Genomic DNA, 22,152 nt, shown 5'->3' with positions numbered 1-22,152 from the left:
GCAGTGTTTAGAAAAGCCAGACAAGAGGACCATGAAATCCCCCTTAGTGTACCACTTGCCCAGCCCATCTAAGTCAGGAGCTTTGCAGGCAAGTTCAGAGCTCTGTGGGCCGTGGTGGTGACATAGGCAGAGGACGGGCAGAGTTGCCAGCGCCCCGCCTGGTCTGGGATCGCCTGTGCGCAGCTCTGTGAGAGCTCAGGGACCACGTGAAGATTGTGATTGGTCTCTAGACCACACCTAGTTGGTGAGTGCAGCTGCTGCCTGAAAATCCCTCAGCTCTGCTGACATCGCTGGAGTGCACGCAAGCCTACCTTTGGACACCAGACCAGAGAGGGACCGTGGAGCTGCTGCGGTGGACGAGTCGTGGAAACTTTCCTGAGTGAGTGAAATGGGGAGAAAGGGAAGCTGGTGGTTGGCACTGAGGGGCGTTGCTGGGCAGGGCAGCAGTGGAGGTAAAGAACTGGTTTGTGATTGTTACCATATGATTCCATCTGTGGTGGAAGGTAGAGTGCTGGAGCAGATGCCAAAAGCACGATGGGGAAGGAGATTAGTCCAGAATCAAATTCATACCCACCTCTTGGCACTCCTGCTATCCTGGCTGGCCAGAAGGGCAAGCATGCCTGGCCACAAAGCAGGGATCCTCAAACTCTTGTGTACTAATAAGCCCTGGGGCCAGAGGAATTGCAGAGGGGCTGCAGTGAGGGTCTGCTGCTTTCCCCCTACTCAAAAGGCTTTCTTCTCTTCCCCTCCCAAGTAGCGCTGACAGCCAGGGCTGCAGCTTGAATGATGGCAAAAGAAAGCTTTACTTCACCAGCCCATTAGCAGCACTCACAACATTAAAAATGAATGAGGTGGATGGGAGGAGAGGGCTGGGGGTGAAGACCAGTGCAGCAGCTGGGGGTGAAGACCAGTGCAGCAGCGGGGTCTGGGAACCGCAGGCTTTTCTCTTCTCTGAGCCCAGATCCAGATCGGGAGCCTAAGAATGAAGGGAACTTTCGGTTTAAAAGAATTCTGTAGTGTCAGTGCAGAGTGTCCAGGTGGTTGTTAATGGAGAAAATCAGCACTTTGGGCTTCCTTAGCCTTAGGAAAGTATGTTCACTCTGTAGAGGGCCGGGACCTAGTCTAGACCCCTGTGTCCACGCTGCCTATAACAGTGCCTGGCTCAGCAGCGCTTGCTTAGGGTCCAGCGGAGGTTGGTCAAGGGGAGAGAACCGTCCTCTTTGCGTGCTCAGGGTCTCCCGGGTGCCCTGCCCCGCAGGTCCTCGGGCCTCCCGCGCAGGGCGATGCCGGCCTCGACCACTATCCACGTGCTGCAGCTGCTGCGGGAGCTGCTGGCCTTCGTGCTCCTCAGCTACACGGTGCTCATCGGGGCGCTGCTGCTGGCCGGCTGGACCACCTATTTCCTGGTGCTGAAGTGACAGCGCCCCTGGCCCGGCTCCCGCCCCTCCCGCCTCCCGCCCCGACCCCCGCCCCAGCAGCAGCCTGCCCAGCAGATCGCTACTCCGCCTCCGACTTCTGTCCTGACGGACCTGCACTGCCAGCTAACGAGAGAACTCTCCCGAGGTGAAGGGCCCCAGTCCAACCACCCTCCACGACAGCCGACTTGGCTCCGCCCGCTCCGCGTCCTCACACGGCCCGCCCCGCCCCACGCGGAAGCTCCGGCAGTTGTGTGTCCGGCCAGGCTGTTATAGCCGTTACCTTCAGCCCCGCCCCCTCTCTCCCCGTCTGTCCAATCGCGGCTGCGCTCTCGGGTGGGGGGCGTGGTCATGCGAAGAGGCCCTCTCATGTGGAGGCCGTGCCCCTCCCCCCGCTCACGAAGTGGCGTCACTTCCGGCGTTTGCGTGTGGGGGCCGTCAGACGCGGAATGGCGGCTCTACGGAGTTGGCTGTCGCGGAGCGTAGCCTTCTTCTTCAGGTAGGGCTTCAGGTCGTGTAGGTCAGGGTCGGACAGAGGGAGGGGACGCTGAGAGCGCTGCACTCGGGCCGCAGCCCCGGCCTTGCGGGCGCGCGCTTCCCTTCTCGGCCGAGAGGGTCACGGCGTCCCGCCCCTCTCGGAGGTCTGAGGACGTCCCGCCTCTGCCTCTGGCCAGAGGCCTCCCGCCTCCTCGGCCAAGCCCGGGCTTCGTGTCTCACTGACGGCTTTTCCGTTTTCCCACCTACCGAAAGCGCGTTCCCTCACCGTCGGGCTGTCTTTTGGGGGGCGCTCGGCCTGACCGCGAAGTGACTCTCGTTGGCCCATTGAAGTCACTGGGGAGAGTAGGGGAAGAGGCCCGGGCAGGCGGCGGGTTCCCGGAGGAGGTTTTCCGTGAGGGCGGAGGAGCCCCAGGAACTTGCCTGTCTCCCCGCGGGCCCTGCTCCCTCGGCCTCTTGACGCCTGCGGGCTCCAGGGGACCATCAGAGCCCTTGCAGCCTAGGCCAGAGGGCCAGCGCTAAATCCTGCCTGCAGAAGCGTTTTATTTTGGCCTGAGTTTTTAAAAAGCTTTGAGACCACCTCTTAAACGTCCACACCTGGTAACTCTTAAAGTGCGGCACCATCGGCCCGCATTCCCGCGCGGGGAGCCAAGTAGCGGTTTCTTCGAGCCCGGACCTTTCCAGTCCACGCAGCTCCCCACAGAGCCCCGTCGTGTGCAAGGCCACCCTACGTCGTCATTTGGGTTCCAGCGTGGCCCGAGTTTGAGTCTCCAGCCCCTGCAAATATCAGTAAGTTGAAGAGGCTTTTACAGGTTGGTGGTTGTGCCTTACTAAATTTGACTTCTGTTTCTAGGTACAAACGGTGTGTGCCAGTCGTGGCTAACTGTGAGAAGCGCCGTTTCTCGGAATTGATAAGACCATGGCACAAAACTGTGGCTGCTGGATTTGGGGTAACCCTGTGTGCAGTTCCTATTGCCCAGGTGAAGTACTGTCCTGTCACTCCGTGTTGTTTGTCTTTGTGTACTGTGTCCTCTTGAAGTCCCAGGTGGGCAGTGAAGCATCTGACAAGCTCTCATGGTTTTACCCAGCGCCCCTCCTCACCCGCATGTGATGGTATACTTTCTAGTGTATCGGCATCTTTTCAGAGCTGAGCAAATATAGTAATGTTTCCATTTTAATAGTATTATTTGGTAGGAACACTATGTCAGGTAGGTCAGATTGTATAAAGAGGGAAGAAAGAAAACATATTACAGTATCAACACAATAGTCTTTCATTCAATAAAAATTTATTGGGCAACTTTTATGTGCCATACACACTGAGACCGTATGAGCAAATCAAACGAAGTTTCTGCTTTCATAAAGCTTACATTCTGGAGATACGGAAGAGGAGAAAGTGGAATGAGAGGGGGAGAGAGAGAGAGAAATAGATGAACTCAGCTCACAGAGTTAGCTCAGGACCAGAATGTGCTTCGACTTCTGTACTTTGTGGGCCATTGTAGAGCTTTGGATTTTATTATGGAAAAGAAGCCACAGAGGATTTTAACATAAGATTATTATGATCTGACATAAGTTTTTAAAGGTTGCTGTGTGGAACTAAAAAGACCAGCAGGGGTCCAGGCATGAGATGATCACGGGCTTGGCTCGGGTGGGGGAGCGGGCTGAATGCCATCAGCAGGAGTTGCCGATGGGTTAGGTGTGAAGTATATAACTTCGCTTCCAGTGCTTTAAAAAGGCCTAAGCAACGGAGAGAATGGTGTTGCCGTATACTGGGATGGAGGGGAATGGGTTTTGGGAGGAAGAAACCAAGAGTTCAGTTTTGGAAATGACATCTAGGTGGAGTTGTCAAGTAGACAGTGATATGAAAGTGGTACCTTATTAAAAAACGGTTGGTTATATGCTTTATCAGGAAGAGCTAAATAAGAAATCGGCAAACCCCATTTTGGCAAAACGTTCCTGATACTTAAATGTGTGTTTATCACAGCAACAAGATGAATTCCATCTATCACAAGTATTTTCAGCATCTTCTGAGGCTCACTCATGAGCCTTTCCCTTTTTGTGCCTCACTTCAGCCCTCATCTCTGTGTACTAATGACCCTTTAACCCTAAAATCCTTACTTGAACACCAAGCCATTTTCAGTCATTGTTAGGACAGCCTTTTCTTTCTTCCTCCAAAAGATTTTTTGTGTGTTTGTCCTTTATATATTTTTTAATGTTTACCTATTTTATTTATTTGTTTGGTTGCGCTGGGTCTTAGTTGTGGCTCCCCGGCTCCTTAGTTGCAGCACGCATGTGGGATCTAGTTCCCTGACCAGAGACAGAACCCGGGCCCACTGCATTGGGAGCGTAGAGTCTTAACCACTGTGCCACCAGCGAAGTCCCCTGTGTTTGTCCTTTCTAGTTCGTATACTATTCTTAAGCCCTAGTTACCTCAGTTCTAGGCCACATGCCAGGAGCCTCTGGTTGACAGGAGCCTCTGGTTGACAGGAGCCTCTAGTCATTCTCCTGCAGGAACAGCAATGCCACTTCCGTTCTTCAGAGCCTGCAGTGGCTCCCCGTAATGTGTTACAGAACTAAAATCCAGCGAACTCTCCCCGCACTCCAGTGCCCTAGCCAGTCTCATCTCCCTTGTGCCATCCACTCCAACCAGGCTAGATTCCCGACAGCCCCTGCATACATCATATGTATTCTTTTCCTCATTGTTTCTTCTAACCCAGGACGCATGTCCATTCTAATCCTAGTTGTCTTGAGACCCAAATCCCACCTCTTTTTAAAGCCTTTCCTAGTTCCTGGCCAACAATGATTTCCCTCTCTGACCACTTATATTGTCTATTTTGATATTTGATGATAATCTGTTTGACTCCCGAGTCAGCAGAGCATAATGGAAACTTTGGAGTGAGAAGATTTGGTTTGAGGTCTACCTGCGTACTTTTGAGGAGAGTTACATAACTATTCTGAGCTTCCGTTTCCTCATTAAAAGAGAAGTGCTAATACCTAGACTGTTGTGAGGAACAAGTAAACGTGCATTGTAAAATGGAGAGCATTATGAAGACACAAACTATCAGAATAGGTCAAAATTAGCTTCTCATGAGCAGAGATGATATTCTTTCCTTTCTAGCCCCTCAGTGTGAGGTACATAATGAATACTTAGTTGATTGAATGAAATATAAATATGATAAAATTCATGATTTGTTCGTGTATCAGAGATATTTCTTGATTGCTACTTTCAACAGGCAGTGATTCAGGGTGCTTATACTTTAAATAGCAAAAAGACAACAGATGATAGAGGGATTGGTTTGTTAGTTATGATACAATAAATCCTCTGCTATGGGAGAAAAAGGGAGAGTTAGGGATGACTTGTCATCATAGTTGCCAATATTTAATCAGGGTGGCCACCACATTCCCTTAACTCGTGAGATAGTTATACTGCCCTTTTTTTTTTTTTTTAAACATAACAGCTGAGGTCAGAGGGAGGCGTCTCCTCTCCCCTGCATCAAGACTGTACAGCTCATTCTGCAGATTTGCCCTCTCCACCATTTACTTTCTTAGACTCAGCTTAATCCTTATTACCTCTCTGAAGCCTTTTCTAAGTTATTCTCATTCGATGTAGAAGTGATTGCTGTCTTACGTGTGCCCCTCCAGACTTCTTCCACAGCTCCCATGGTACTTGATTGCATTAATTTTCTAGTTTATCTTTATATCCCAAGCATCTAGCACTGTGGTAATGAATGAATCATAACTTCATGAAATTTGTTGATTATAAATACTAGCCTTTTATTTGATAAAAAGAAATACTTTGCTTTTTGGAGCAGAGAATAAGCAACAAAAGTAGGTAGAAAGCATATTCTAGAATTATTTTCATATGTTGTCTTAAATAGCGAAAATAAAGCTTAAAAAGAAAAAGTTAACAGAAGCATCATAGTGCAGTTGCAGTGTGAGAATTACATTTTTCACTTGGCTGTATATGATCTCAGCTGGAGCTTTAGGTTCGAAATTGACTAAAAATGTTTGTGTGTTTCAGAAACCGGATCCTCATTCTCTTAGTAATGATGCATTAACGAGGAGGGCTGTGTCTTTGGTAACAGATAGCACCTCTACCTTTCTCTCTCAGACCACATATGCATTGATTGAAGCAATCACTGAATATACTAAGGTAAGTGTCCTCTTGTTAAGTCTTGGTCATCTAAGTCGGTGGTTAGCAAACTATGGCTCACAGATCAAATCGGGTCTGATGCCCGCGTTTGTAGTTTGATTGGTACACGGTCAGGCTCGTTTTTTTGTGTATTCTCTATGACTGCTTTTGTGAGTTGAATAGTTGCAGAGACTGTAGGGCCACTCTCTGGCCCTTTACAAAAAAAAGTTGGTTGAGTCCTGACCTAAATTACTGGTTTTTAGACTTTCTCCATGAACCCTTTTTATTATTTTATTTAAAAATTTTTTTTTTACTGAAGTATAGTTGATTTACAATGTTGTGTTAATTTCTGCTGTACAGCAAAGTGATTCAGTTACACATATATTCTTCTTCATATTCTTTTCCATTATGATCACAGGATATTGAATATACTTCCCTGTGCTATACAGTAGGACCTTGTTGTTTATCCATTCTCTGTATAATAGTTTGCATCTGCTAATCCCAAACTCCCAATCCATCTTTCCCTCACCTCCTTATTTATTTATTTATTTTTGGCTGAGTTGCGTCTTTGTTGCTGCGCATGGGCTTTCTCTAGTTGTGGCAAGCGGGGGCTACTCTTCATTGCGGTGTGTGGGCTTCTCCTTGTGGTGACTTCTCTTGTTGCAGAGCACGGGCTCTAAGTGTGCAAGCTTCAGTAGTTGCGGCTCGCAGGCTCTAGGGCAGACTCAGTAGTTGTGGCGCACGGGCTTAGTTGCTCCGCAGCATGTGGGATCTTCCCAGACCAGGGCTTGAACCTGTGTCCCCTGTGTTGGCAGGCAGATTCTTGTGCCACCAGGGAAGCCACTGTGCCACCAGGGAAGCACCTGTTCCATTCTTTTTTATGGCTGAGTAATACTCCACTGTATATATGTACCACATCTTCTTTACCCATTCATCTGTCAGTGGACATTTAGGTTGCTTCCATATCTTGGCTACTGTAAATAGTGCTGCTATGAACATAGGGGTGCGTGTATCTTTTTGAACTAGAGTTTTGCTTCATCCTCATTTAATGTAGGGCCCCTGCAGGTGGGACACTCACCCTCTGGGAAGGGGCTGTGGTTGGCCTCACTGTCCAGGAACCCTTTTTAAAAGAAAAATCTTAAATATAGTAGCCCAGTATATAAGACAGGGGGACCATGCTGATCTGGTTCAGTTGGGGGTACCAGGGGCTTCTGTGTGAGGACAGTTTAAAAACCACTGATCTAATAGAGAGTATATGGATAATCAGAATCATTTTTAAGAGTCTCATTTATATGTTTCTTTACCTTCATTTTCCAGCAGCTTTATTCCCAGTTTTCTGAGTTTTCTATCTGCATTATGTTCTTTTTGTATGTCTAAATTGCTAAAAAGTGTTTTTTTTTTTTTTCGCGGTACGTGGGCCTCTCACTGTTGTGGCCTCTCCCGTTGCGGAGCACAGGCTCTGGACGTGCCGGCTCAGCAGCCCTGGCTCATGGACCCGGCCGCTCTGCAGCATGTGGGATATTCCTGGACCGGGGCATGAACCCGCGTCCCCTGCATCAGCAGGCGGACTCTCAACCACTGTGCCACCAGGGAAGCCCGCTAAAGTTGACAAGTGGAGATACTGATGTCCTAGGATAATGCCTCTACTTCATACAATAGTGCAGGTTCAGTGAAGCAGAAGGACTGAAGAGTCAGTTTGCTGCAATGTGACTTAACCTTGAGGTGTAAGTCTCACTAACCCTAATATGCCTCACTTATTTTACTCATTTATTCTATATTTGTAGGCTGTTTATACCTTAAGTTCTCTGTACCAACAATATACAAGTTTACTTGGGAAAATGAATTCACAGGAGGAAGACGCAGTGTGGCAGGTGATCATAGGAGCCAGAGTTGAGGTGAGCAAAGTTACTTGGCGTTTCTGTATTAGTGCTCCTGCCTCATTGTGGTTATCTAAATGATTGAATGAAGGTGTTTTACCAGTAGCTGTTCTCTCAGTCTACTATTGAATAAGTCCATTTAAATGTGCTTAATGACGTAATGCAGAGTCATGTTGTCTGAAGTGCTTTGTTTAATTTATAGATGACTTCAAAACAGCAAGAGTACTTGAAGTTGGAAACTACCTGGATGACTGCAGTTAGTCTCTCAGAGATGGCAGCAGAAGCTGCATACCAAACCGGTAGGTTACATTTCTTACTATGGAGGTGCTCTTTGAGTTTTCATCTAGCTGAAAAGTGAGGGATATTGTGGCTATAACCTTGTGGGAAAATGTTCCCATTTCCAATATATTAACCAATATTTCATCTGCACAAAGGAAAAATTAATGCCCTTGTAGACCAGACCCATAGAAGCTAGTTAATATCTAGAAAATGAGAAATGATAAAACTACTGTCAGCTGGAAATTTTGATTGCTTCCAAATAGGTGTTTGTTTTTTTTTGCGGTACGCAGGCCTCTCACTGTTGTGGCCTCTCCCGCTGCGGAGCACAGGCTCCGGACGCGCAGGCTCAGCGGCCATGGCTCACGGGCCCAGCCGCTGTGCGGCATGTGGGATCTTCCCGGACCGGGGCACAAATCCGTGTCCCCTGCATCGGCAGGCGGACTCCCAACCACTGCACCACCAGGGGAGCCCTCCAAATAGGTTTTGAACATTTATTTTTTAATAACCTGGATAATTTATGAATAGTATCTATATTTCAGGCTTTGTGATAAACATTTTATAGACCTTTAACCCCCATAGTTCCTTTAAAGTAGGAGTTACTATCATCATTCCCACTTTATAGATGAAGAAACTGGCAGATAGAGGGGGTTAAGTAATTCACCCAGCGTGCTGTGGTACACAGTAAGTAAGCAGCCAAACTGGGATTCAGCAAAGTAGGTCAGATTCTAAAGCCTTTGCCCCTGGTAGCCAGGGCTTTATCCTCTGTGCCTTGGTGCCTGAGTATAGAAAATGCAGTTATTCATTCACCAGGTGTTTTTAAACCATCACTATCCATCCAGTGGGCTTGAGCTGAATGGTTTTCTAATTAAATGTATTTGAGGGAACCCCTCATTTGACATCTTACCTGGTTGGGCCCAAACTATGTCACCACAGAAGTTCTTATTAGGAAACTGGTTTGTTAAAGTGCTATTGTTTTCTGAAATCTTAAAGATATAAAAGATTTTTTAAGTAAAACCAAAAAATTCTTAGTTAACTAATGCCCCGGGGAATAAGAGATTCTGAAAACAGGATTGGGATGAACAGCGAAACAGAAGTATAAAAGTAGCATTTTAGTAGTGGCACACCAAAGGTGGGAGCAGGGTTTCCAGGTGCAGTGAACAGGGAGGTTTGCTGAGGGTTCTACAGCAGGAACAGTCCCAGGCAGCCCTCACCACTCACTAGGCTTAGATCTAGCAGGAGAAAAGAGGGAGAGTAAATTATAAGCATTATCTGAAAAAAGACATTTTCCCAGAACTGATTGAAAGGGCTCACAAAGGTTCTGAACAGAATTTAAAATATAAATATATCTCATATGGTAAAAAAAAAAAAAAAGAAAGAAACTATACAAAGAAAAATCCTAAAAACTATAAGAAAAAAAGTTACTTACAAAGGAAGTATAATCAAACATTAATCTTCTTATCTGCAACCCTAGATGCAAGATGACAAAAAATAACCATCCAGATATCTTTAAAATGTGAGAATAAAAGATGTTTTCAGACATAAAGACTCAGCTTACCAACTGCTTATACTTTCTGGAAAAACTACTCTGTAAAGAAAAATTAGTTTAGAAAGAAGCAACTGAGATACAAAACTAATGAAGAAAATTTAGTAAAACTTGTCAAAAGCTCTGAGTGTTCTTTTTTTTAAAATAAATTTATTTATTTATTTATTTTTGGCTGTGTTGGGTCTTCGTTGCTGTGCACGGGCTTTCTCTAGTTGCGGGGGGCTACTCTTTGTTGCAGTGCACAGGCTTCTCATTGCTGTGGCTTCTCTCATGGAGCATGGGCTGTAGGCATGCAGGCTTCAGTAGTTGTGGCGCACAGGCTTAGTTGCTCTGCAGCATGTGGAATCTTCTTGGGCCAGGGACTGAACTGTGTCCCATGCATTGGCAGGCAGATTCTCAACCACTGTGCCACCAGGGAAGCCCCCTGAGTGTTAAACTTTTAAGTAATCAAATCAGTTTGGGGAAGAAGTGAAAGCATGCTAAGCTTTCTTGCTCGAGAAGAGAGACAATGGCTTAACATTAGACATTGTTAAACACTTCAAAAAGAATTGGGGGGGGGAGGGGCTTCACTGGTGGCGCAGTGGTTGAGAGTCCACCTGCCGATGCAGGGGACACGGGTTCGTGCCCCGGTCCGGGAGGATCCCACGTGCTGCGGAGCAGCTGGGCCTGTGAGCTGTGGCTGCTGGGCCTGCGCGTCTGGAGCCTGTGCTCCGCAACGGGAGAGGCCACAACAGTGAGAGGCCTGCGTACCGCAAAAAAAAAAAAGGGGGGGGGAGTTGATAAAATTCAGTTAAGGCAGGAAAGGTTTAAGAAATAAAGCCTGTTAATTAGAAAATGCAAACTAAAATAGAACACATTCAAATATCAGTAATCACAATAAGAATAAATTTACATATTAAATACTTCCTGAATGTATTAAAAAATAATTCTAGCTAAAACTGTTTACAGAGGCACATCTAAAACAAAAACGCATAGGAAGGTTTAGAATTTTAAGATAAACTGAACCATTACTAACAAAAAGAAATCTACCCAAAAAAAGGTGGCAGAGCAATGTCAGAATCAGAAGGGGGATTCAAGACAAAAAGCATTAAAAGGGACCGAACAATTCATCAAGACATCAATCATGAAGTGCGTGTCTAATGAGGCAAAAACTGATAGATTTACAAGGAGAAATGGAGCTTTATACATATCTCAGGCTCACAGGTCAAGACCAAAACAATTAAAACTATTAAGTGTTGGAACAGAATGATTTTTAAAAGCTTAACCAAATGCATATACTGAATACAAAATTTTGTCCTCCCCCCCAAAAAAAATTCTCTTCAAATTCAAATAGTATACAACATGTACAAAAATTGATTTTTATGCCAAGTGACAAAGACTCCGCAAATTACTGATACCCCCCCTTCCTCACCAAAAATCAAAATGGAAATTTAACCCATACAACTCAATATCAAAAGAAACCCCTGATTTAAAAATGGAAGGATCTGAATAGACATTTTCCAAAGACAACGTACAGATGGCCAATGGGTGCATGAAAAGATGCTTGACATCGCTAATCATCAGAGAAATGCAAATCAAAACCACAATGAGATATATCACCTCACCTGTCAGAATGGCTATCATAAAAAGATCATAAATAACAAATGTCGGTGAGAATGTGGAGAAAAGGGAACCCTAGTACACTGTTAGTAGTAATGTAAAATAGTGCAGCCACTGTGATAAACAGTATGGAGTTTCCTCAAAAAATAAAATAAACCCACACACCAATGGTCAACCAATCTATGTCAAAGGAGGCAAGAATATGCAATGGCGAAAAGACAGTCTCTTTTTTCAATAAGTGGTGCTGGGAAAACTGGACAGCTACATGTGAAAGAATGAAATTAGAACACACTCTAACACCATACACAAAAATAAACTCAAAATGGATTAAAGACCTAAATGTAAGGCCAGACACTATAAAACTCTTAGAGGAAAACAGGCAGAACACTGACATAAATCACAGCAATATCTTTTTTGATCCACCTCCTAGAGTAATGAAAATAAAAATAAACAAATAGATCCTAATTAAACTTAAAAGCTTTTGCACAGCAAAGGAAACCATAAACAAAACAAAAAGACAACCTATAGAATGGGAGAAAATATTTGCAAACAAAGTGCCCAACACGAAGTGCCCAACAAGGGATTAATCTCCAAAATATACAAACAGTTCATGCAGCCCAGTAACAGAAAAACAACCCAATCAAAATATGGGCAGAAGATCTAAATAAACATTTTGCCAAAGAAGACATACAGATGGCCAAGAAGCACATTAGAAGATGTCAATATCGCTAATTATTAGAGAAATGCAAATCAAAACTGCAATGAGGTGTCACCTCACACTGGTCAGAATGGCCATCATCAAAAAATCTACAAACAATAAATACTGGAAAGGGTATAGAGAAAAGGGAACCCTCCTACACTGTGGGTGGGAATGTAAATTGGTACAACCATTGTGGAGAACAGTATGGAGTTTCCTTAAAAAACTGAAAATAGAACTACCATATGATCCAGCAATCCCGCTCCTGGGCATATATCCAAAGAAAACCATAATTTGAAAAGATACATGCACCCCAGTGTTCACTACAGCACTGTTTACAGTAGCCAAGATTTGGAAGCAACCTAAATGTCCATCTACAGAAGAGTGGATAGAGAAGATGTGCTACATATATACAATGGAATATTACTCAGCCATAAAAAAGAACAAAATAATGCCATTTGCAGCAACACAGGTGGACCTAGAGATAGTCGTACTGAGTGAAGTAAGTTGGAGAAAGACAAATATGATATTGCTTATCTGTGGAACCAAAGAAAAAAATGATACAAATGAACTTATTTACAAAACAGAAATAGTCACAGATGTAGAAAACAAACTTATGGTTATGGGGGGGGAAAGGGTGGGGGGATGGATAAATTGAGAGATTGGGATTGACATATATACACTACTATGTATAAAATAGATAATAAGGACCTACTGTATAGCACAGGGAACTCAATACTCTGTAATGGCCTATATGGGAAAAGAATCTAAAAAAGAGTGGATATACATATATGTATAACTGATACACCTTACTGTACACCTAAAACAAATCAATTATACTCCAATAAAAATTTTTTTAAAAAGACGGTAAAAATAAACAAACAAAATAGTGGGAATTCCCTGGTGGTCCAGTGTTTAGGACTCTGCATTTTCATTGCCGAGGGCACGGGTTCAATCCCTGGTTGGGGAACTAAGATCCCACAAGCTGAGCAGCACAGCAAAAAAAAAAAAAAAAAAAAGAGGAAAAAAAAATAGAACCACCATATGATCCAGCAATTCCTTTCCACTCCTAGGTATATCTCTGAAGAAAATGAAACTGTGAATTCAAAAAGAAATATGCACCCCAATGTTCATAGCAGCATTATTTACAATAGCCAAGATTTGGAAGCAACCTAAGTGTCCATCAACAGATGAATGGATAAAGATGTGGTGTATATATACAGTGGAATATTACTTAGCCATAAAAGAATGAAATTTTGCCATTTGCAACAACATGGATGGACTTGCAAGGTTTAGTCTTAGTGAAATAAGTCAGACACAAAGACAAATACTGTATATCACTTATATGTGGAATCTAAAAAATAAACTAGTGAATATAACAAAACAGACTCACAGAGAACAAAGAACAAACTAGTGGTTACCAGTGGGGAGAGGATGAAGAGGTATAAACTACTATGTATTAAATAAATAAGCTGCAAGGATATACTGAACAGAAAACATAGCCAGTATTTTATAGTAACTATAAATGGATTAGAACCTTTAAAAATTGTGAATAACTATGTTGTACACCTAAAACTTATATACTATTGTAAATCAACTATACCTCAATAAAGAAAAATGGAAATTTAAAAGTATTTAGAACTGTCATAAGTCTTGTATATAGCAGACCCAGAGAGTTGTATACAAAGTAGCTCTTAAATAGAAATTGACCCTTATTTAAAGGCACATGTCATAAATAAAAAGAACAGCAGCCATAAGTGACAGGTAATGTTCACTGTACTAAGAAGAACTGAAAATAAATTAATTAAACTTTTAACCCAGTAAGTTAGAGAAAGCAAAATAAATTCAGACAATGTGGAATAAAAGAAAAGGTATAAGAAGACTAAAAAGAAATAGGGACTTCCCTGGTGGTGCAGTGGTTAAGAATCCACCTGCCAATGCAGGGGACACAGGTTCGAACCCTGGTCTGGGAAGATGCCACATGCCGTGGAGCAACTAAGCCCGTGCTCCACAACTACTGAGCCTGTGCTCTAGAGCCCGCAAGCCACAACTGCTGAGCCTGCGTGCCACAGCTACTGAAGCCTGCACGCCTAGAGCCCGTGCACCGCAACAAGAGAAGCCACCGCAATGAGAAGCCCACACACCATAATGAAGAGCAGCCCCCGCTTGCCACAATTAGAGAAAGCCTGTGTGCAGCAACGAAGACACAACGCAGCCAAAAATAAATAGTCAAAAAGGCAAACTCCGGTTCCTTGAAAAGAATTTAAAAATTAGGTTTGAAAAAAAAAAAAATTAGGTTTGGCAAGTATAACTTTTTAGAGAGCAAAAGTAACATCAGAAGGAGATATTATAGATAAGGAGGGTTTTTTTAATCATACGAGAATATTATGATCTTTATGTAAATCCTGAGTTGGCCCAAGAAGTAAAGAATCCAAGTAAGATCACTAACCACAAAAGTTGAAATAGTATTCACAAAGAATCTGTTCCCCCAAAGTAGACACTAAGCCCAGGCAGTTTTGTGGGAGAGTTTTATTAAATCTTCAAGAAACACAATTCCTGTGTTACAGAAAGTGTACCAAAAATGATGACAAGCCTCCCAACTATTATAATTGTCTAAAACCAGCATAGGCCTGATCCCAAACTGGACTTGCCCAGCACCAGAACAAAAAAACTATAGTTCAGTATCACTTATGAATATAGATATAAATCAAATATAGCCATTTATCTTCAAAATAAAATGATAATTCAATATTAAAAAACCTATCAAGAGAACATAGACACAACATTCTCTGACATAAATCATAGCAATGTTTTCTTAGGTCAGTCTCCCAAGGCAATGGAAATAAAAACAAAAGTAAACAAATGGGACTTAATCAAATTTAAAAGCTTTTGTACAGCAAAGGAAACCATAAACAAAACAAAAAGACAGCCTACACAGTGGTAGAAAATATTTGCAAACAACGTGACTAACAAGGGCTTAATTTCCAAAATATGTAAACAGCTCCTACAACTCAACAACAAAAAAGCAAACAACCCAATCGAAAAATGGACAGAACATTTAATCAGACATTTCTCCAAAGAAGAAATACATACAGCCAATAGACACATGAAAAGATGCTCAACATCGCTAATTATTAGAGAAATGTAAATCAAAACTACAATGAGGTACCACCCCACACCAGTCAGAATGGCCATCAATAAAAAGTCTACAAATAACAAATGCCGGGGAGGGTGTGGAGAAAAGGGAACTCTCCTACACTGTTGGTGGGAACGTAAGTTGGTGCAGCCACTGTGGAAAACTGTATGGAGGTTCCTCAGAAAGCTAAAAATAGAGTCACCATATGATCCAGCAATCCCACTCCTGGGCATGTATCTGGACAAAACTATAATTCAAAAAATACATGCAAAAAAAAAAAAATACATGCACCCCTATGTTCACAGCAGCACTATTCACAATAGCCAAGGCATGGAAACAACTTAAATCTCCATTGACAGATGAATGGATAAAGAAGATGTACATATATACAATGGAATACTACTCAGCCATAAAAAAGAACGAAATAATGCCATTTGCAGCAACATGGATGCGACTAGAGATTATCATACTAGGTGAAGTAAGTCAGAGAAAGACAAATACCGTATGATACCACTTATATGTGGAATGCAAAATATGACATAAATGAACTTATCTATGAAACAGAAACAACATCAGGGACATAGAGAACAGACTGGTGGTTGCCGAGGGCATTAGGGGAGGGATGGAGTGGGAGGCTGGGGTTAGCAGATGTAAGCTTTTATATATAGGATGGATAAACAACAAGGTCCTACTGTATTGCACAAGGAACTCTATTCAATATCTTATGATAAACCATAATGGAAAAGAATATTATAAAAAATGCATATATATGTGTAACTGAATCACTTTGCTGTGCAGCAGTAACTAACACAACATTGTATATCAACTACATTTCAATAAAAATAAAATTTAAAAAAAATCTACATATAGCAAAACAAAAACCCTATCAACATTTAATTCACTACTTGAGATTATCTACAGTAGATTATAGGAGAAAAGCCACTTGTGTAATCATATCAGTGTATGCCCCAGAAGCCTTCAGTAAAATGTAGTGCCCATTTCCGATTTAAATCTGAGTACAATTATAGAGAGAATGTTCTAAACATTATGGTTAAATAATCCTATTTCATAGTGAAATGTGAGAAGCATTTCCATCAACGTCAGAAATAAAAGGACACCTGCTATCCTCCACTGTCTTTCTACATTGTACTAAAGGTTCTCATTAATGCAATAACATAGAAAAGAACTGCTTGAGTGTTCTGTAGATGAATTAATAAATACGGATATCTATATTATGAAATACACTAGCAGCAGGTAAAATGATAGCGCTCAAAAACAAAATTGCAAAATATGTTCAATAAATACTGTTTGTGCCATTATGTAGATTTATAGTCATAAAATTTTTTTCTGTGTATTCCATATGAATGTAGGAACTTTTTTAAAAAGATCTAATTGGCTTTATTCAACAGTTCATGAATTGGACAGCAGCCCATCTAGTAAATAGATGAAATGTTACTTTATAGTAACATTTTAAAGGATGAGGAAGGTGCCCTTTAAACTTCTAAAAGGTGTTATCTCTGAAGATTGGGTAGGGTGAGGAAAGAGATGTTTGACAATTTTATTAGTGATCTCTTCATTTGTCAAAAAGAAATGTATTGTGCAGTTAAAAAAATTAAAATCTTAAAACATCTATACTAAGAGCTGAGTAGCTATAAAGATGATTGTGGGAATTGCATTTGATAATTATAACAATGATGGCTGCTGATAGCTGGAGGAAAATGCCAGGGTTTTGACAATAAAGAGTAAAATGCAGACCTGGATGTGGAGGGTAGAGGGTTCTCTGCTTTGCAGGGAGGGCAGGGGAAGTGGCCCCAAGAAAGGCTCAGATGACAACCACAGAGCCCCCAGGCTCTCCTTGTGTCCACTCAGCATAAGTGGCCTATCTTTTGGCAGGAGCGGACCAGGCCTCTGTAACCGCCAGGAGTCATATCCAGCTGGTGAGATCGCAGGTGCAGGAGGTGCGCCAGCTTTCCCAGAAAGCAGAAACCAAGTTGGCAGAAGCACAGACAGAAGAACTCCGACAGAAAACACAGGAGGAAGGGGATGAGAGGGCTGAGCCGGAGCAGGAGGCCTACCTGCGTGAGGATTGAGGGCCTGAGCTGCTGCCCACGTCTGCCCACTCGGCCTGGGGAAAGCAAGGGCAGACGCCATCCAGCCCCAGGTCAGCACAGCTTTCTCTGCGCACAGAGGCATGGCAGGCAGGTCCTGCCCTGGCCCATCAGACCAGAGGTCATTGTGAGCTGTGAGTGCCTGACCCCTATCTCCACAGTCTCAGGCTTCTACTGGACCTGGTTCTTAGCCCTGCAGGGCACTGCACCCCGTTTAACATTTCACCCTGCTCAGCAGAGCTGCCCTCTCACCCATCGATCTTTTTACCTCCCACCCAGAGCATCTCACCAACCTGGCCAGAGAGAAGGGGCCTTCTCTGTCATGTCCACTAGTAGCTGTTAAATCTCAGTTTCCCATCTACATTTTCAAATATGACTTAGTATTTGCTCCCTCCATAGGGATGAGTTTTTTGGGGCAAGGGGAGCCTGTGTGTTTGTAAGATTTCTTTTTGGTAAGTGTTTCTAATGCCTTCTGTGACCTGGCCCCATTGCCCTGTAAGGACAACTCAGGCCAAGGAGCCAAAAGCCCAAAAGCCCAAAAGCCCAGGGACTGGAGCAGAGTGTTTACCTGGTGCTCTTAACAGGACTTATTCCAACACACACTTCTCGTTTCCTTTTTTCCTTGGAGTTTCTCGTTGTATCTAAAGGAGAATAATTTTTTTTTGCATTTAAAAAAGATGTTTGTGTGTGTCTTTTGGAGCCCTAGGCAGCCTCCCTCCTTCACCACCCTCTCCAGACTGGAAGAGCCCCAAGGGGCTCCAGGAGTCCCCCCATGGAGTGATGGCAGCATTTGCCCATTTAACACATACTGGGACAAGTTAGCCAGGTTTCAGTGTTTTAATCAGAGTTAGCAAGGTTTGGGAGGAGGTTACAAAAACAAAGTCAGCATTTCTTGTAGACCCATCAAGGGCCAAGTTTCACGGTTCGCGATTTCTCATCATGATTGCAAAATTAAGTCTACTCGCTCAACCCACCCCTCGAAGCTGGGACAAGGGGGCAGCTGCACACTTGAGCCCCTCATCTGTTACCAGTGCCCACATGGTCCACATCTCCAGGGGGCTGAGGCGGTGCACCAGAAGGAGCCCTCTGTACAGGCAGGGGTCCCGAGGGTCCAGGGGCCGCCTTATTCCAAATGTCTTGAAGCCAGCATGGTGCATGGGGCTCACCCCCAGCTTTTTCAGGCACATCCCCACAAAGACGTCATCAATGGGGAAGAGTTCAGCCTCTTCCACGGCTGCTTGGAGGTGCTGCACAGTGGCTCTGGACATGACATACCCTCCACCCCCAGCATAGGGTGGGTAGTGGTGGGCCCTATACATGGAGGGTGGGATGAAATATTTGACCTTGGTGTTCCTGTTGGGCAGGGCCTGGCGGATGACATCTCCCACCAGTAGGTCCTGGGCTGGGTCCCAGCCATCCAGGAACTCCAACACATTGGGGACATGGACAAAGACATCATCATCTCCCTTTAGCATGAAATGGGCCTGGGAGCAGACAGCTGCCACCCAGCGCTGCAAGTGCAGCTCCTTGAGTGTCAGGTTGAAAAAGTCCTCAGCAAAGTCCCACTGTAGGATATCATCAAACTCCCGACTCTCGTAGGCCAGCAGCTGGGCTGGGGGCACAGATCCCGCCACCCCCAGGAGGAACACCAGCTTCAGCTGCCGGCCCTTAGCCCAGCTTCCTGCGCGGCCCCACGTGCTGCGGATGGCCGCACGCCGCTCCACATGGCCAGGCTGTGACTTGATGGCCAGGAGCAGAAAGGTGTCCTCGGCACAGCCCGAAGGCTCCAGCAAGATGGAGAAGTTGCGGCAGTGACGATAGGTCAAGAAGAGGCGGTGACGGTTAGGCAGGAACAGGGAGGCATTGGCCACCGTGTGGTTGGGTGGACAATGGCTGCGCCGGGGCCCTGGGGGAGCCCAGAAAGGCTGTCGGGCCATGGGGCCCCCCGCTGGGTGGGCCTCCTTCTTCAGGAAGAACAGGCAGCTGAGCAGCAGCACAGCAAGGCTGTACAGGACCAGCCAGCCTACCCTGCGGAACATGGCAGGGCCTGCAAGGAGAGAGCCGGTGAGCGGACTGAGCCCGGCGCCGGCCCGGCCTCCACCTCCCCGGTCCCAAGAGCAACCCACGGCCCAGCAGCTAGGTCCTTTTATCTTCTTCAGCGTGTCCTCCAGCTCTTTCCAGAGTCCCTCTCCCAGAGGACAGACCAAACACACCTGTTATGCCAGCCCTCGCTTCCCTTCTGCTGTCATTAGGGGACTCTTGGGTCAACTTTTTCTCCAAAAGGACTTGCAGCCACTTTAAAACTGAGGCACCACAAGTGTTTTCAGCATTTCCCACGAAACTCAAGTACCTAATGAGCTTTAGTGAATGTGGCACAGCTTATTCCCCCCCCCAAAAAAAGTCTAGCGTGGTGGCAGGCCCTGCGTTTCATGTTTGAGAGATGATAGCCCCTGACACTGCCCTTAGGGAGTTTGCTCCTCCAGGGAGAGGAAACCACTGCAGGGCAGCAGCAGGTGGCGGAAGCCACCACAGAACACACCCAGTTAACACATACTGGTACAAGGTTTGCCTGAAGTAGTTTGAGTTTCCTGGGGAGTCGTTTAAATGGAGCTTTAGGAAAAAAACAAAAAACAACACGCACGGGAAGAGCATGAAAGCAAATAGGAAAGCCATAGACTTGTACCAGGATGGCTCCCCTGCGGCCACCCCTCACCAGTTCTACCGCTTACTGAGTTCTGGTTTTCTCTCAGCAAGTCTCCCAGCAATACAAAGAGAAAGCTGAGAAATGGTAACTTAGTACAGTAACCTGCCCAAGAGCCACAGTAGCCAGCCATCAGTCCCCTCCTCGTCCCCTCCCCCTGCCGTGTCCTGGTCCAGCTGGCCATCACTTCCATCCGGTCTACCCGCATTAGCCTCATCCCGGTTGTCCCTGCCACCACTGCCACAAAAGCATCTCTTCTAGCTGCCAGGGATGCAGTGGCAGGCAAGACAGGTCCCAGCTCTCACAAAGAGACCGAGAAACCAGTACGAACTTCAGGGAGTGCGGAGAAGAAATTAAAGCAGTGTGATGGAATAGAGTGACCGGAGAGGCTCTTTGAGCGCACGGTAGTTTAGAAAGCCCTCCCTGAAAAAGAACACTTGAGCAAGACCTGAACAAGATAAGGGACCAAACCACATAAAGACCTGGTGGGGGCGGGGGGGGGCGCGGTGGGGAGAGTGGGCCGGGCAGAGGGAATAGTTACGTGCAGAGCTCCTGAAGCAGGACAGGAGGTGTGTAGCGTGGCTGGACCGGAAAGAACAAGGAGGAAAGTGCTAGGTGGTGAAGCGGGAGCAGTAGCCTGAGGAGGGTCACGTGCAACATCCATGGGGAAAGTCTGGGGAAAGAGCCTGTGTTTTATTGTAAGCACCACGGAGATACGTCGGAGGATTTAACAGAGGCAGTAATAAGAATTTACATTGTTTGGAAGGTCACTACTGCTGCTGCTTAGATGATGGATTGTGGAAGCGCAAAAGTGGTAACAGGAGACCAGCTAGCAAACTCTTGCATTAGTCAGTAACCAGCCGCAGCTGAGACTAGGGTGCGGGCCATGGAGCACGTGAAAACCAGATGGATTTCAGGCGTGGAAAATGGATTTCAGGTGTGGGAGCTACGCCTGCTGTGGGTGAGGGCACCCGGGGAGGGGAAAGAGTGGGGGGCGGGTTGGTGGTACCACTTACCGAGAAGGGCGCAAAGCCAGCTGTTTGGTTTTGACTTGTGCGTTTCAGAGGCCCAGGCTGAGATGCGCCGTGGACCTGATTTCCCCTTTGTCCTCAGCGCTCCCAATGCACCCAATCCCCCAGGCGCTTCACTGCGGGAACTAACCCGAAGCTCCCCACCGCAGTGGCGGCGGCCGTTCCTCTGCTCCCCACTCCACACACCTGCTTGTGAATCCCATTCAGTACCTGCTAAGCGTAAGCCTCCCTCCGCTCTGTGAGCCCCCAAGCCTGGTCCTTAACCGGCACGGGCTTCAGCGAGTGCACGCCCCCCTCCAAGTGGGTGCTGAGCCCTAAGGGTCTGAAATTGCTTCTGGGCTCCTCACAGGGCTCGATGACCCATCACGCTTTGATGAGGGAAAGGGTCAAGGGCTGGTTCATTCTCTCCACACGACAGCCTCTAAAGGGCTCTTGTGGAGGCGCAAAGGCCCGTGGGGTCGCCAGAGCAAGGACCAGAGCCCCGCGGGGGGACACCCCTCCGGGCCTGAGCACAGCGAGCGGCGCTGCCCGTCGGGGACTCCGGAGCAAGCGCTCCAGGCTGCCCCGTCCACAACCCGCGGCTCCGGCCATTCTCGCCCCAGCGGGGCGAACAGAAGCCGACAGGCAGCACGAGGCCACCTGGCCCCGACGGTCCACCGCAGGCGGGAAGCCGCTCCCGCGGGGCAGTGCGACCGCGACCCCGCTGCTGCCAAGTCGGCTCCTCCCGCCGGGGGCTCGGCGTCCCTCCGCTCACAGTGGACAGCCCCCTCCCAGCAGCGGGGCTCCAGGCGCCCCAGGCCAAACACCGCCCGCCCCTCGCCTACCTACCTGAGCCAAGACGCCGAACGGACACAAGCGAGGAGCAAACGCAGCGCAGCCGCGTAAGCACAGCTCTCTCCGCTGGGCGCGGAAGGTGAGCAGGGCTCAGCGGCCACCCTTGCTCGCTGGCCACGCCCCCGCGCGGCCCACCAACCCAGCGGCGAAGGCCGGGCTTGAGGGCGCGGTCTCTGGGGGCGGGCCCGGGGCCGCCGCGGGTCCCCGCCTACCTGGGTCTGCGCAGCTCCCCGCGCACCTGCCGGCTGAGAGGCCCGGCCCTGCGGAGCCCTCCCGGGGGAGGCCGACCCCGCTCTCCCCGGCCAGCC

General features: G+C 46.3%; 2 protein-coding genes across 3 annotated transcripts; one reads left to right on the top strand and one right to left on the bottom strand.

Moving 5' to 3' along the window:
* Window positions 1-1,795: 1,795 nt before the first annotated feature.
* DIABLO (diablo IAP-binding mitochondrial protein) lies at window positions 1,796-17,878 on the top strand. Of its 2 annotated transcripts, none has more exons than XM_033440882.2 (6): window positions 1,796-1,914; window positions 2,764-2,890; window positions 5,929-6,060; window positions 7,890-7,934; window positions 8,119-8,215; window positions 17,064-17,878. In XM_033440882.2, the coding sequence occupies exons 1-6, from the start codon at window positions 1,865-1,867 to the stop codon at window positions 17,258-17,260; spliced, it is 648 nt and encodes a 215-aa protein (XP_033296773.1). In that variant the 5' UTR covers window positions 1,796-1,864; the 3' UTR covers window positions 17,261-17,878. The 2 variants fall into 2 exon arrangements, with proteins under 2 accessions (XP_033296773.1, XP_004276743.1); XM_004276695.3 differs by having other exon boundaries at window positions 7,824-7,934.
* Window positions 17,879-18,101: 223 nt separating this feature from the next.
* On the bottom strand, window positions 18,102-19,317 carry B3GNT4 (UDP-GlcNAc:betaGal beta-1,3-N-acetylglucosaminyltransferase 4). Its single transcript, XM_004276697.4, has one exon. The coding sequence runs from the start codon at window positions 19,315-19,317 to the stop codon at window positions 18,244-18,246; it is 1,074 nt and encodes a 357-aa protein (XP_004276745.1). The 3' UTR covers window positions 18,102-18,243.
* Between the last annotated feature and the right edge of the window lie 2,835 nt (window positions 19,318-22,152).

Source organism: Orcinus orca, chromosome 15, assembly GCF_937001465.1.
Source record: "Orcinus orca chromosome 15, mOrcOrc1.1, whole genome shotgun sequence".
NCBI classification, from domain to species: Eukaryota; Metazoa; Chordata; class Mammalia; order Artiodactyla; family Delphinidae; genus Orcinus; species Orcinus orca.
The sequence above is the reverse complement of the archived record's forward strand: the minus strand, read 5'-3'. Positions and strand labels throughout refer to the sequence as shown.

Coding starts and splice junctions, on each gene's coding strand:
- DIABLO (XM_004276695.3), top strand. CDS start 1,865: ATGGCGGCTCTACGGAGTTGGCTGTCGCGGAGCGTAGCCTTCTTCTTC. Junction 2,891..5,928: donor GTGCAGTTCCTATTGCCCAG/GTGAAGTACTGT, acceptor TGTGTGTTTCAG/AAACCGGATCCTCATTCTCT. Junction 8,216..17,063: donor AGAAGCTGCATACCAAACCG/GTAGGTTACATT, acceptor ATCTTTTGGCAG/GAGCGGACCAGGCCTCTGTA.
- B3GNT4 (XM_004276697.4), bottom strand. CDS start 19,317: ATGTTCCGCAGGGTAGGCTGGCTGGTCCTGTACAGCCTTGCTGTGCTG.